Here is a 12,584-nt window from a genome sequence, read left to right as displayed (position 1 = left end):
GTAAAGTAGTTTATATATGTAGATGTATAAATTTATATATTTATTATATAAATTTATACATCTACATATAATAGTAAACGTTAACTTGGTTATAGGATCTCGTTCCATGCAGAAATATGTAGATTTTTAGACATTTACATAAAGAGGCCATTAAAGAAAAAGCAATTTCTGGGTCCCAGAGATTGACTCTGGATCTGGAATTTGGCCTCAGGAACCCAAGTTTTCTTTTCTTTTTCTTCTTCTTCTTTTTTTAATGTATTGATTTTAGAGAGAGAAGAAAGGTGAGAGGGTGAGAATAAGAGAGAAAGAAACATCAGTCTACTCCTGTTTGTGCCCTGAACTGGGATCCAACGGTTAATCTCTGCACATCTGGATGACACTCTAACCAACTGAGCTATTCCTCCATGGTAAGAGGCCATTTCTAATTTTTCAGGACGAATTTTTTACGTGAAAGAACTGCAGTAAGTAGTTTGACTTACCAAATCGACTATTAGTAATTTAAGTTCCAAAGGTAAATCTTTATCCTTAAATCGACAAACCAGAGCAGTAATTCAAAACAAAGCGACAACAAATCAGTTGCGGTAATCTAAGGGGTACAGTGAGGATAAAACATTAATTGGTTCATTGGTGCAGGAAGAGGATGAAGAAAACTCGGCCATTATGCTCCCACGTAAAGGGCATGCAGTAACTTCTTCTTTGCAGTAAAAGTCAGGGTCAACCCTTTTCCCCAATTTGTTTTTCTAAAGGCCACCACTTCTTCCGTTAGAAAACTTGGCAGCCCGATGATTATTTCATTAATCTGGGTATAATCTTTCTTTTGGAAGTAACAGTAGAAGGGCCCTGAATTGAAGCTTCATCTCCACTGCCACCATGCTCGGGCCGGTGAGGATGATGGCTGACGGGGCCAGGAAGGTTTAAAGCGACACCCCCAAAGGTGCCAAAAACGCATCCGCAGTGGAGATTTTATGTTGAAATATTAAATAGCCTGAACCCGTCATAATTTCAAAACACCCAGAAGCAATTGGGCTGCAAGCAGTTAAAAGTACGCTGGAACTGCTTTCCCAGCCTGCAGGCCGACACTGAACTCCGACCAGCAGCCACACCGCGGAGGCAGTCGGAAGAATCTGGGACTGTACGAGTCCCGGTACCGCAAGGCGTGCTCCTGCACCGAACGCGTTCAGTGGCTTGTTAGTCACATGAATAAGGGTAATGACCCTATCAGGTTGCAAAATTCATATATTTCATAGCGGGCCCCGGCGCTGGGCAAGCCCCTGACCCGGCCCCGCCCCGCCCTCCAACACTCGCCTCCTCGGTGGGTTCCCGGTGCCTACTGTTGTCTCCAGACGCCCCCTGCTGGGCTCCTCGCGTTGGTTCCCCGAGGGCGACCGCGGGGCCGCTGGTGGCGCGCACAGCGTGACGTCACGTTAGCGCGCGGCTCGCGACCGGAAGTTAGTGGTCCATTTCCGCACCCACTCCCCTCTCTCCCGGGTTCCTCTGCTCCCCAGGGGCGGAAGTAAAGCTTTCTCCAGCGTATAGGTACAATCTAGGTTGCGGTTACTGGCTCCGGTCGGCTGCTGTGCTTGTTCTTTTTAGAAACGGGTTTGGGTGACTTTGGTGTATAACGGAGTCCGGATCCCGCGCAGCTCCTCGCACAATTGTCCCTCTGGGAGGAGGAGGGATGGGAAGAATCCATGGAATGAAATCCGTGGCATTAACTTCGGTTTTGAGTTACAGGCTCTCTTGGGTTTGCACCTTAGGCTTCAGCGAAGAGAAGCTAGTAAGGGAACTCGGCCCTTTTTTTCAATTTTTTAATTTTAGCGCTAATGCCTACTTTTTAGTTTGTGGGGTTTAATTAAGACAACGTATGTGAAGCACTTAGCCTTGATTTTACAAATCATATTCGTGATTCCACTATCGTTTCTTATATTCAGGCGTGTACTTGCCATTTTCTTTTCAGTATCTCTAAGATGTTCAGTGTCCAAGAGATTATGCTTCTCACAGGAAAATTTTCAGTGTTAGCTGAGATTGATTTCCTAACTATTACGAAGTCCTGACAATATTTTGTAACCCCCCCCCCCTTTTTTTGCCATTTCTAGTGACAACTATTTTCCAGCTTTTTCTGGAGGAAAGCAAAAGTCCTCTAAGACTAATGAGGTGAGAAATGCATTTTTGTAAAGATCTCTAACAGTTTTGTTTTTTCAAAAGAGGGTCAACTGGAATGTCGTGATTATCCATTTCCATTAAAAGCTCCTTTATTAGGCAACTGTGGAGCAGAGAGGGTAATGTACATCTTCCTTAGAGCTCACGAGTTGCAGGTACACAGATTTTCAGTGTATTTGTTAATGTTGGATTTCTGCCCTTGTAGCAATGGTTTGAGTTAATTAAAAATGTTTATTTGAGATCGAAACACATTATGGAGTATTAATTACTTTTGAAATTTGTAGATTGAGGCAGTTGATACTTCTTTCATTAGGCTGTTTAAATATACTGCTCACAAAAATGAGGGGATATTTTATAGCTTCATGTTCAGTATGAAATATCCCCTCATTTTTGTGAGCTGTATATTTATTCGCCTTGCTAAATGTAATGGGAGTATTTGGGATGGAGATTGGGTGCTAAAAGAGTAAAGTAGTATTGAATAAAGTAGTATTGATATTTATCAGGGTAATATATATTTTCCATTATGTTTTTGTACTCCCAAGTCCATTTCAGTTTTTTTAAAATTTCTTGTCTGATTGCAGTAAAAACAAAATCTTTTTAAAAATTAAATATCTTAATATTTCAGAACTAGTACGTATCTGCCATTAATACATCAGATTTAACTGTTTTGTTTCACCTTTTTTCTCTTTCTGTTTATATTGATCCTCCCTCTTATGTAAGTGGTATTACTTTAGCCTACTTACAATATCTTGGACATCTTTCTACTGTTAAGTCTGCCACTTTTTTAATGAATTGATTTGAGAGGGGGGGGAGGGAGAAGAGAAGGAGGGAAAGAGAGAAGCATTCATTTGTTCCACTTAGTTGTGCATTCATTGGTTGCTTCCTGGATGTGCCCTGATGGGAATATCAAGCCACAGCCTTGTTTTGGTCCAATGCTCTAATTGGCCAGGGCCATTACCTCATTTTTAAAAAGCAGTCTGTATAGTATTATATTGCATAGTTGTACCACAATTTATTAATCATTCTACTAGTAGCCATTTGAATTCCTTATTTTTTGCTATAGCAAATAATATTATGATGGTCATCCTTTTTATAAAAAATGTGTATTCTTGTCCTTCGGATAACACTGGGGAACAAAATTTTTGTTGCATCCACAAAAACACTTGTTCTTACTTAATTCGAGTGTGCTGATCTCAAATCTGACATTAGTTTTTCTCTGTAAGCTACAGTTTTTTTTTGAATTCAAGATTTTAGCTTTTCCTCTAATTGTAAAATTTTCAACATTTAGTTTAACATAATGAAGTAGAATGTCTTCTTGGGCATCATCTTTGTGAAAATATAATAATTTATATAATGCAGTAAATACACTAATACAGTAAAAGATATGATTGCATCAGAATTTGTCTACAATTTCAAAATAGAACATATTAAAACACTTACTTTAATTATAAAATGTGCGCAAAACTTATTGAAATTCTATTCAGGCAAAAATTTGCGTTTGTAGCTCTTGCATTTGTGTACTTGTTGAGGACAATCTTGTTTGATGCTTCAGCAGTAGTCTGCTCATCACTAACAGCTCCAAGATTTTCAGGAAACTTATCAAGGTGACTGTTTAGGAAGTGAATCTTAACTCTCATGTTATATCCAATGTCGTGCAAAGCCAACAGCATCCTTTGAACCAGAAGTTCATAGTTTTCTGTTTTTTTGTTGCCAAAGAAGTTCTTTATAACTGCCACAAAAGACTACCATGTTGCTTTCTCCTCCTTATTCATCTTTCTGGCAAATTCTTTGTCATGTATGAGGGTTTGAATTTGAGGTCCGTCGACTACACCTGCTTTTATCTTCTCGAAAGACAAGGCAGGAAAAGCAGAAGTAATATGTTGAAAGCATTCACTTTCTCTATTCAAAGCCTGAACAAACTGTTTCATTAAGCCAGGTTTGATGTGAAGTGGGGGGAAAATGATCCTGTCTCGATTAACTACAGGTTCATTCACAATATTTTGCATCCCTACTTCCAGAGTTTCGGCCACTCCTTCTGTGTCCAGTGTTTCTCCCGAGCTCGGCTGTCCCACAAACACAGAAAGCAAGGATACTTCATGAAACCTCTCTGTCCTAGCAGGAAATTTACCATTTTAAGATCCACACAAATGATCCAGTTATGCTCCTCATACTTCAGAAAGTCGAGGACAACTCTTATGTCATTCTTACTAAGTCATTCAATTTAGGTTGGCTAAACTGCTGAGGAGTTAATGACTGCTTGGCATCAGAAGAAGTCCCTTCAGATTCTACAACCATTTCCTCATGCAACTTATCAAAATACACTTGATCACCATGTTCACTTTCTTTGTCCTTAGAAGAAATACAACCATTGAAAACTGGAACCGGGAGTCTCAGAGTGTGGGATAGGTCGTATTGCTGAAGGAATATTAGGATATGTGATCATATGATGTTTTTTCTTGCCGATGCCCTTTGTATGGATCAGACAGAAATAACAGTCACTACTGTGGTCCTTAGGTTCACACCAAACCATGGGAATACCAAAAGGCATTCCTTTGCATTTTCCTTTTGTCCAGTCACGAAGCATTTCCTCACAATTATGACACACAATATGAGGAACCTAATTCTTGTCTTGATTGCCAAGGGTAACTTGAAAATAGGCAATATATGCACATGTCACAAATGATGAAATATTGCACCTTTGACGTTAAAGTGTGTAACAGCCACATATATAACAAGGTGTCAAGACTATTCTTACATTTACACCTACTTGAAGAAGCCATGATTCAATCTTAAAATAAAGTAAGAGGGTGTTTTTATCAGATAATAACTTTTAATATTTAAAAACAACTACAATTATGTAAAAGTGATGTTTGTAAAACATTAATTGCCTTGTGGTTATGTCCAATCCAAGAGTCGTTGCCCTTTAACTCCAATTTAAAAACCAATGCATGCCATTAACTGTAACAAAAAGAAATTAAAATTGCATAAAAACTAGAGTATGCACCAAAAAGCGAATTTCAGATTTGGAATCAGCGATGCGGAAATATATAGAAGCAGTTCTAAAACCTCATGCAACAGAAAATGGAGAAAAATTGTTCCCCAGTGTAATCTTTCAGAAGTGGAAATGTTGGGTAAAGGATATGGTGGAGGGCACCAAATTCTTTTACAGCAGCGTTGTTTAAGAATTTCCCTTATTTCCTCATACGCTCACGAGCAGTTGATATTAGTTGTATTTAGTCTTAGCTGAGGCTGCACATTATATATACTGCTCACAAAAATTGGAATATTTCAGAATGATTATGAAGCGATAAAAAAAAGCATTTGATTGTTTTTTATTAAACAAGAACATCCAAAAAGCAAACAAGAAGTCAAAAGAAAGTTGTTAGATTATGCAAATGAGATGCAAACCAACTTTTATTTCATTGGTGAAAATGCATTATACAAAAAGCTGAAAGTACTGAAGTATCTGCACATTCCTTAATCCCCTAATTTTTGTGAGCAGTATATTTTGGGTCAATTCATTGAATGTATAGTATTGTAATCAAAACCAAATTTTAGTCGCCAGTTCTAACTAAATCTATTTGAGCTCTTTTTTTCCTTTATCAAAATAGAATACTTAGCTTTAAATTCTCCAGCAATAAATTATAAAACAAATGATTCACTTCAACAGTATGTATTTAAGTTAAAGATTTGTAGGAAGATAGTATTTGAATGGGACCTTGTACTACAGATAAGACATGAGGAGATGAGGCATTTCTGAAGTATATCTTAAAGGCAGGGAGACAGAAATGGACAGTGGTTTGAGAGTCAGTGCTGCCTGGTTGTGAGGTTGTAGAATACAAAGAAGCTGGCTAGAAAGGTAAGTGGAGCTGTGTGGCTTTGAAGGTCAGTCTGAAGATTTTACTTTGTAGGGGAGAGCTACAGAGTTCTTTCATCAAGGAATGAGGGACATAGATACATCTTTGTTTTACAAGTCACTATGATGGCAGTTTTGAGTGACTGATGTTAGAGAAGCAAGTTAGACACTATTGATAGTCTGGGTGAGGGAATAGCAGAGTAGTGAGGTTGGAGTTCAGATATACTGAACCAACTGAATATATATGATTTGATGTCTGGGATTGAGGAAGAGAAAGTAAGCAATGCTTTTATATGATATTTTTATCATGAGTGACTCTCAGGTTTGTGATAGTGATTTTATTAATCAGAGGAGATCACATTTACTTGGGGGCTGGGAAGGATGCTCATTTGATTTTGGACATGTTAATTTGTGTGAAAAGATACTTCCATGGAGAGTGAATTACACACAAAAACATAAAGACCACCAATGACATACTTAGGAGGAAACTTAATGCTCTTTTTTTTTTTTAAATTATATTTTATTTATTCATTTTAGAGAGGGGGGAGAGAGAGAGAGAGAGAGAAGGGGGAGGAGCAGGAAGCATCAACTCCCATATGTGCCTTGACCAGGCAAGCCAGGGTTTTGAACCGGCAACCTCAGTGTTTCCAGGTTGACGCTTTATCCACTGTGCCACCACAGGTCAGGCCTTAATGCTCTTTTGTTAAGAAATTTGGCATATATTTTCACTTGCTTTTAGTCTGTCATTAATAGAATTTCTTTTGAACTTTCTGTGGCTTATTCAGCTCTGTTGAGGTGTGTTGCCTAGAGTTACTACTTCAGATGTTTTTAGATTGTGTATACTCTCTAAGAAAGGTTTATACATGTGCCTTCAATATATTTATATTTATTTACTGATGAGTTAAGTGCAGGTCTTACTACAGTACTATATTATATTGTACACATTTTAAAACACATATAAAGTGGACATTTTAAAAGGCTGAGACAAATATAGATTGGAGTTTTACTGTTTTTTCCTACATTCCATTGGCTCATCTTGCCACCCTTCTTTATTTATTTACTTATTTTAATTTTGAGAGTATGTTTATTAAGGTTGGGAACAGTGAGGCAAGGAAGGGCCCAGGATAGAAGAAGCAGCAGGAGAGAGGCCAGGTGGGGATGCTCTGGCTCTATAGATGTAATGGGGAAAAGTGAGCCAAGGCAGGGCTGCTGTCAGCTCTCTCCAGAGTCCGAGAAAAGGGGGCCTTGGGGTCAGGTTCAGGGGCCACCTCTCTTTGGAAAGCTCTGGTCTTATCCATAGCTGTCAGTGTTCTGTCCCATCATCCAATAGGGGTCAGCCTTGAGCGTCGGAAAAGAATAGATTGTTGAGCTGTGTAAGATAAAGCCTTCTGTAGTTAAAAAGAGGATTTTATTGTTAAGTTTCTAAATTCATGCATTTTTGGCAGAGTATATAGTTGCAGGGTAGCATGTAGTATTATGGAGAAGTGAAGAATAGTGAATTCAGAATATAGGCAATATAAAATGTGCTTTTGTTGTTTGATGTTTGCCTTGTGAGCAGTGTGCATTTCTATTTGAATGTTATTTGCTTTTGTAGTTTGGAAATATTTTTCCAATTCTTTGAGGATCTGTAGATTATTTGAGCTACAGGAATGTTCCCAGCCTATAGACATAATCCACATTCTTGGTAAATTAGAAAAACTAAAAGGATAGGCATAGAGGGGCTTTTTTGATATTTATTCCTGAAAGCAGTATCTCAATTTCAAAGATAGTAGTGGTGAGTTCAAACCATCTAGCTCTGTTTTCTATTTTATCCTTAAGGAAAAAAAGAGAAGTGCCTCCTTTAAGTGGTAAAAGCCCTTAATAATTATTTAGAAATCAAGAACTAAGTTCGTCACAGCTGTATAGTCTGAAAAGGAAAAAGTTCAATTAAAAAAAAAATGCGTTGTTGGGCCCTGGCTGGTTGGCTCGGTGCTAGAGTGTTGGCCTGGCATGTGGATGTCCCAGGTTTGATTCCTGGTCAAGGCACACAGAAGTGCCCATCTGCTTCTCCATCCCTCTCCTCTCGCTTCTCTGTCTTTCTCTCTCTCTTCCCCTCCTGCAGCCATAGCTTCATTGGAGCAAGTTGGTCCTGGGCACTGAGGATAGCTCCACGGCCTTGCCTCAGGTTCTAAGAAGAGCTCGGTTGCTGAGCAGTGGAGCAATGCTGCAGATGGGTAGAGCATTGCCCCCAAGTGGGCTTGCTGTGTAGATCCTGGTTGTGGTGCATGCAGGAGTCTGTCTTGCCTCCCCTCCTCTCTCAGACCACAAGTAACTTAGGAAAATGATTTACTTTTCCTAAGAGAAGAATACTTTTTTGTTGCTTTCATCAAATATTATATTTTCTATAAATAGAGGTTTTCATTTTAGTAGGGACCTATGATTATTATCACATAGCAGTTCATACATTTCTTGTCTCATTTCTAAATGATCAGGAAAATGAGTTATTGAGGTTTTAGCCTCTTGTACAAAGTTATATGTGTTGTGAAACAGATGCAGAGAGCCCTGGGCAAGTCTTTTGTAATGTGGTGGGTCAGAAAGAATGGTTAAGTAACTTTTTAATCATGTCATCTTGCAGCACAGTTTTGCATGTAGTGGACTATTTGGGTTAAATATCTCATGTAGATCATTTTGAAGATGAAAATTGGTTTGGAGTTGTTGGGTTACAACCAAGGGAATAATAAAGTTAATTGAGGGAGGAGATTGGGATCAGGAGCTGTTGACTAGAGGTCTAGATAAGCTAAGAATTGGGCTCTAATTTTTGGTGTGAAATGTGATAATAGTGTTGATTTAAAGAGCACCATGAATCTAGAAAAATGTGTTTATGGTGAATACTACATATTCTGAAGTATTAGTTTTCAGGGCTACCTTTAGAGTTTGATAACCAGGATGTGAGAACAAAGGCAAAGAAGTCTGGTATCTAGGGTAGGGGCAAGACCAAAGATCTTGGAAGTTGGAAGACAAGGCAGAATTGAAAACATCAGTAAATAGGAATAAGTCAGAGGTTTGGCAACCAGGAGGATAAAGCAGAGATGGAGAGGGACAGCTGGTTTTGGATGGCCAGGGCATGTAAGGCCAAATAAAAGGCCAAGATAAAGGTAGGAATAATTATGGGGCGGTGATGATGCTATACTGCTTTTCTTTATGTTAAGAATATATGGAGCCCAGACCCACAGATAATTAGAAGTAATGAGCTAACGAGTAGGGCTACAGTGGTTGAACTGTTACCACAGCACTAGGAGAGCTGGAGCTGCAGGTATCTTCTTATAGACTGGGATGTTATAGGATTATAATATGGTCTTTCAGCTATTTAATACATGTTTTTGTATAATATTATATGTGTTGTTTTATACAGCATTCCAAAAGTTGGGGGCTACTGGACCAGTCTGGGACCACGATACTTCTTGTGTATGAGAAGTAACTTTCTCTTCAGCTCAAGATGGTGGATGATCCCATTTTCATCACAGATCCTTTTCAAACCAGTTTCATTAAGGCTTTTTGGTGTGAAATGTGATAATGAAGACAGTGAGCCTTTGAAGGATAAACTACTGAGTAACTTATTTACTATGGGAGTAGATGTTGACATGGCGAAGAAGCGACAGCCTGGAGTTTTTAATAGAATGGGTATTAGTGAGCAGGACCTGAAGATGTTCCTTCTGTCCAAAGGAGCTAGCAAGGAAGTGATTGCTAGCATCATATCAAGATATCCAAGAGCTATAACACGCACAACTGAAAATCTTTCAAAGCGGTGGGATCTGTGGAGAACAATTATGACCTCAGACCTTGAAATTGTAAATATTTTGGAACGTTCTCCTGAATCGTTTTTTCGGTCCAACAACAACCTAAACCTAGAGAATAATATAAAGTTTCTCTACTCAGTTGGATTGACCCGTAAATGTCTCTGTCGATTGTTGACCAGTGCCCCACGTACCTTCTCCAATAGTCTTGATTTGAATAAACAGATGGTTGAATTTTTGCAAGAAATATGTTTGTCCTTAGGACACAGTGATCCCAAAGATTTCATCAGGAAAATAATTTTTAAAAACCCTTTCATCTTAATTCAGAGCACCAAACGGATAAAAGCTAACATTAAGTTTTTACAGTCAACATTCAACCTGAACAATGAGGAGTTGCTTGTTCTGATTTGTGGTCGAGGAGCCGAATTCCTAGAGCTTTCCAGTGACTATGCCAAAAGGAACTACATAAATATCAAAGAGAGGCTGCTTTCTCTAGGGTGTACTGAAGAAGAGGTGCAGAAGTTTGTCTTGAGCTATCTAGATGTGATCTTCTTGGGAGAGAAAAAGTTTAATGCTAAAATAGACTGCCTCATAGAAGAAAAAATTAGCATTTCACAAATAATTGAAAATCCTCGGGTTTTGGATTCAAGCATAAGTACTTTAAAAAGTCGAATCAAAGAATTGGTAAATGCTGGCTATAACTTGAGTACATCAAACATTACTCTTCTTTCTTGGAGTCAAAAACGATATAAAGCTAAATTGAAAAAGTTAAACATTGGATAAAGCATTGTTTTAGGGACTTAAAAAAGTTTCTCATAGCAATATTATTTCACTTTGACTTTTGGCCTTTCAAAAGGGAGAGGTTTGATTTCTTAACCACACATACATATATAACGATCCTTTGTATATTTTATTTTAAAGGTTTGTAAAAACTCATGGTTAGTGTGCTCAAGTATAGTCTCCCCAAGCAGTCTCTCCATCCCGGTTTCCCTCCTCGCCCCTCTGCCCACATCCTCATTCCTACTGCGCCTCTTTCCCTTTGGCTGTTACCGTACTGTTGTCTGTGTCTGCATATCTATTCAGATTATTTATCCATTTTTTAAAAATTGGATTGTTTGTTTTCTTGGTGTTGAGTTGTATAAGTTCTTTATATATTTTGGAGATTAACCCCTTAACGATGTATCATTGGTGAATATGTTCTCCCATTCAGTGGGTTCCCTGTTTATTTTGTTGATGGTTTCTTTTGCTGTACAAAACCTTTTTAGTTTGCTATACTGTAGTCCCACTTGTTTATTTTGCCCAGTGAGATATATCGGCAAAAATATTGCTACGAGAGCTATCTGAGATTTTACTGCATATGCTTTTGTCTAGAATTTTTATGGTTTCTTGATTTATAAGTCTTTTATTCATTATGAGTTTATTCTTGTCGATGGTGTAAGTTGGTGATCTAGTTTCAATTTTTTGCATGTACCTGTTTAATTTTTCCAGGACCATTTATTGAAGAGACTGTCTTGACTCCATTGTATGCTTTTGTCTCTTTTGTCAACTATTAATTGACCATAAGGTATGGGTTATTTCTGGGCTCTTCATTCTGTTCCATTGATCTACAGTGTGTCTGTAAAGTCATGGTGCACTTTTGACCGGTCACAGGAAAGCAACAAAAGATGATAGAAATGTGAAATCTGCACCAAATAAAAAGAAAACCCTCCCAGTTTCTGTAGGATGATGTGGCAGCATGTGCGCATGCTCAGATGATGACGTAACACCGTGTATACAGCGGAGCAGCCCACGGCCATGCCAGTCGAGATGTGGATGATACAGAGGAAAGTTCAGTGTGTTCTGTGGCTCACTAAATTCGAATCTGTGACCAAAGTGCAATGAGCATATCGGCGCATTTATAATGAAGTGCCACCACATAGGAATAACATTACTTGGTGGGATTAGCAGTTGAAGGAAACTGGCAGTTTGGTGGAGAAACCCCATTCTGGTAGGCCATCAGTCAGTGGCGAGTCTGTAGAGGCTATAGGGGATAGCTACCTAATGGAGCCCTAAAAAATCTGTGCGTGAGCCCACATTGAACTGCACTGAATAGGTATGAAACTGGGAGAGTTTTCCTTTTATTTGGTGCAGATTTCACATTTCTATAGTCTTTTGTTGCTTTCCTGTGACCGGTCAAAAGTGCACCATGACTTTACGGACACACTGTGTATGCCTCTTATGCCAGGACCAAGCTGTTTTGATCACAATGACCTTGTAGTATAGCTTGACATCAGGAAGTGTGCTACCTCCCACTTTGTTTTTCTTTCTCAAGATTACTAAAGCTATTCCGGGTCTTTTTTTTTCCTTATAAATTTATAGAATACTGAGTTGAAATGTCATCTTTACCTGGTACTAAATTTTCACATAGGGATGTGGTGTCTATGTTTCTAGACCCTCTTCAACTCCATTAAACAAATGAATTGATTTTATATTTCCATACTGATATCAAGAATTAAACAGTATTACTTCTCAGTAAAAGTTTTAGGAGACCTGTGAAGCCACCTGGAAAAAGATATTGATGGATTCATATTCATACCAGGGTAAACTCCATCTGGAACAGTCATGAGCCCTCTACCACTCAGCTTCTGCCTTGGCTTAATGACCAGTATTCAAGTTGGGCCATGGCATGTTAGAGACACAGATACCAGCATCTTTTTGTTTTAGAGTGCTTCCTTGCTACTGGGACCCCGGGCTGAAATTTACCAAGAGAGCAGCTGCCGCCTACTTTGTTCTTGCTTTTTCACAAGTGTGATAAC

General features: G+C 38.7%; 1 protein-coding gene across 1 annotated transcript; it reads left to right on the top strand.

The window, feature by feature from the left end:
* The first annotated feature begins 1,468 nt into the window (after positions 1-1,468).
* On the top strand, positions 1,469-11,674 carry MTERF1 (mitochondrial transcription termination factor 1). Its single transcript, XM_066353830.1, has 3 exons — positions 1,469-1,536; positions 2,097-2,154; positions 9,408-11,674. Exons 2-3 carry the CDS (start codon positions 2,150-2,152, stop codon positions 10,570-10,572), a joined length of 1,170 nt encoding a protein of 389 aa, XP_066209927.1. The 5' UTR covers positions 1,469-1,536; positions 2,097-2,149; the 3' UTR covers positions 10,573-11,674.
* The last annotated feature ends 910 nt before the right edge of the window (positions 11,675-12,584 follow it).

Source organism: Saccopteryx leptura, chromosome 12 (genome assembly GCF_036850995.1).
Source record: "Saccopteryx leptura isolate mSacLep1 chromosome 12, mSacLep1_pri_phased_curated, whole genome shotgun sequence".
NCBI lineage: Eukaryota > Metazoa > Chordata > Mammalia > Chiroptera > Emballonuridae > Saccopteryx > Saccopteryx leptura.
Note: the sequence above shows the minus strand (reverse complement) of the source record. Positions and strands in the feature narration are given on the sequence as shown.